Source organism: Colobus angolensis, unplaced genomic scaffold (genome assembly GCF_000951035.1).
Source record: "Colobus angolensis palliatus isolate OR3802 unplaced genomic scaffold, Cang.pa_1.0 Scaffold453, whole genome shotgun sequence".
NCBI classification, from domain to species: Eukaryota; Metazoa; Chordata; class Mammalia; order Primates; family Cercopithecidae; genus Colobus; species Colobus angolensis.
Window position 1 is genome coordinate 10,216 of NW_012117966.1, and position 2,707 is coordinate 12,922.

Genomic DNA, 2,707 nt, shown 5'->3' on the forward strand with positions numbered 1-2,707 from the left:
CAGGGGTCCGGGCCGAGGGCGCGTGAGAGTGCAGGGCGCCCGGAGCCCCCGCGGTGGGCAGGTAGAAGCCGTCTGCAGAGAAGGGAACAGCAGGCAGTGAGCGAGCGCCACCTCCCACCTCTGCCCGGGCGGAGGGGGACCCCTAAGAGGGAGCTGGGCCAACCCATGCCTTCCCCAGTGTTGTTTTTTTTTTTTTGGTTTTTTGTTTTTTGGTTTTTTTTGTTTGTTTGTTTTTGAGACAGTCTGGCTCTTGTCGCCCAGGCTGCAGTGCAATGGCGCAATCTTGGCTCACTGCCTCCTGTATTCAAGCAATTCTCCTGCCTCAGCCTCCCGCGTGGCTGGGATTACAGGCGCACCCCACCATGCATGGCTAATTATTTTATTTTTAATAAAGGCAGGGTTTCACCATGTTCCTCAGGCTGATCTTGAACTCTTGATCTCAGGTGATCCACCTGTCTCAGCCTCCTAAAGTGCTGGGATTACAGGCCTGAGCCGCACTCGGCCCAGTGTTTTCTCTTGGAAATTAAACTGTTTTGGTGCAGGGAGCCCGGAGCTTTCACAGCAAGGCAAGGCATCTCCCCAGGGCAAGAAGAGAAGAAATGGGTAACCCAGCCCTAGAGAGTGCAGGCTCTGGAAATATCTAGAACCAAGTTTAAATCTACCCTTCCCACGCCTCAGTTTCCTCATCTGTAAAAGGAGAGACCAGGGGTTGTTTTCAGAGCTTCCCAGAAGGCCTAGCGGGGCCCCTAAGAGGAGAGTGTGACCAGAAGGCACCCAGGGCTGTGGATAGGCCCAAGGAGTCTGTAGGGGTCTTAGGGACTCAGGTCTCAAAAGAGCATCTTAGGCTCACATCTGTAATCCCAGCACTTTGGGAAGCCGAGGTAGGAGGAATGCTTGAGGCCAGGAGTCTGAAACCATCCTGGGCAACACAGCAAGACTCCACCTCTACAAAAAGTTAAAAAGTCAGCTGGGTGTGGTGGGGTACATCTGCAGTCCCAGCTGTCAGGGGGCTGAGTCAGGAGCATCATTTGGGAGTTTGAGGCTGCAGTGAGCTATGATCACACCACTGCACTCCAGCCTGGGCAACATAGTGAGACCCTGTCTCGAAAAAAAAAAAGCAAGCATCCTGGACAGAGCTGGGGGCTACCTGGATGCTGCCAAAGGCCCCAGAAGCCTGTCAGAAGGCCCCTGTGCCACCCCCCACCCCGGACTCCACAGTCTTACCTCCTCCTGGCCCCTGACCTTTCTGGGTATCGAAAATGCTGGGCTGACCCAGCTGGCTGAGGAGGGGGCTCCCACTGCTGGGGGGCTCCAGGTGGCTCAGGTGGAGGTAGGATGGGTACAGCCCGCTGGGCAGGTGGGAGAAGCCTGTAACAGAGAAAAGAGAAAAGCTGGGCCGGGCCAATTTGTGCTGCCCACCAGGAGCTTCCTTCCAGCTCCTGGAAATAAACCATTTTGGCAGGCGACCGCTGGTACAGGGCACCTCGAGGTTTAACAGCAGCTCCTCAGGGCATTCCCCTGCTCCCCAACCCTGGGTCTCTCTCCAGGTCCAGGCAGCCCTCATGGGAGGATGGGCTCTCCAGTCCCCACAGGAAGAGGATCAGAATGGATCCAACTAGCAGGGCCAGATAACAGTCTACCAAACATGACCGAGAGCTGTGCCACTGTCATCCTCAATTAAACCTCAGAAACGACCTACGAGGAAGAGACTTAATGTCCTTACTTTAAAGATGAAAAAATTCAGAGAAGGCCACTTGCCCAAGGAGATACAGCACAGCTGCCTGGCTTTGGACCGAGGCCATCGAACCCTGCAGCCAGGACTCTTAACCTCAGCCTAACATGGGCCCTTTCTCTGCTGTGTGACCCCAAGCTGGTCACTTGCCTTCTCTGAACCTCAGGGGACCCAGCATCTTCAGCTGCTGGGTCTCTCAGGCAGGAGCTGCCAGGAAGGAATTCCTCCCACCAAAGATCCTCCCCGTCTCCCCAAAGGACACCCCCAGCAATGCCCAGCATCAGGACCTGCTGACTTCAACTATTCAGAATTTTTTGTTTGTTTTGTTGTTTTTGGAGACAGAGTCTTACTCTGTGACCCAGGCTGGAGTGCAGTGGCAGGATCTCGGTTCACTGCCACCTCCGCCTCCTGAGTTCAAGAGGTCCTCCAGCCACAGCCTCCCAAGGAGCTGGGATTACAGGCGCCTGCTACCACACCCAGTTAATCTTTGTATTTTTAGTAGAGATGCGATTTCACCATGTTGGTCGGGCTGATCTCAAATTCCTGGCCTCAAGTGATCCGCCCACCTCAGCCTCCAAAAGTGCTGAGATTACAGGTGTGAGCCACCACATCCAGCTCAGAATTATTTTAAAAACAAAAATAAACAGAAATGTCCTTTGCAGGACAAAGAAGGAAAGGGTAGCCATGGAGAGAGAAGTCACCTAAGAGAGCACACAGAGGCCAGGCATGGTGGCTCGCACCTTTAATCCCAGTGCTCAGGGAAGCTGATAGGGGAGGGCTGCTTTAGCCCAGGAGTTTGAGACTAGCCTGGGAAATACAGCCAGACCCCATCTCTATTAAACAAGCCAACAAAAAAATTTAAATTTTTTTTTTTTTTAATTCCTGCAGTCTCCTGCAGCAGGTAATAAAGGAATTTAACAGACTACTAAAATTTCCCCATGAAAATTTAACCACGAAACTGCCACAAGCAATTTT

General features: G+C 53.0%; 1 protein-coding gene across 1 annotated transcript in view; it reads right to left on the minus strand.

Annotated features, from left to right (window-relative positions):
• The window catches only part of LOC105523203 (trinucleotide repeat-containing gene 18 protein-like), a gene marked incomplete at its 3' end in the record, with an annotated part of 18,109 nt that overhangs the window by 1,650 nt on the left and 13,752 nt on the right, over positions 1-2,707 (minus strand). The window contains exons 3-4 of the mRNA XM_011957985.1: positions 1,225-1,368; positions 40-72 (exon numbers count right to left, since the gene is read on the minus strand). Coding sequence (XP_011813375.1) covers positions 40-72; positions 1,225-1,368 — 177 coding nt within the window. The remainder of the gene's footprint in view (positions 1-39; positions 73-1,224; positions 1,369-2,707) is intronic.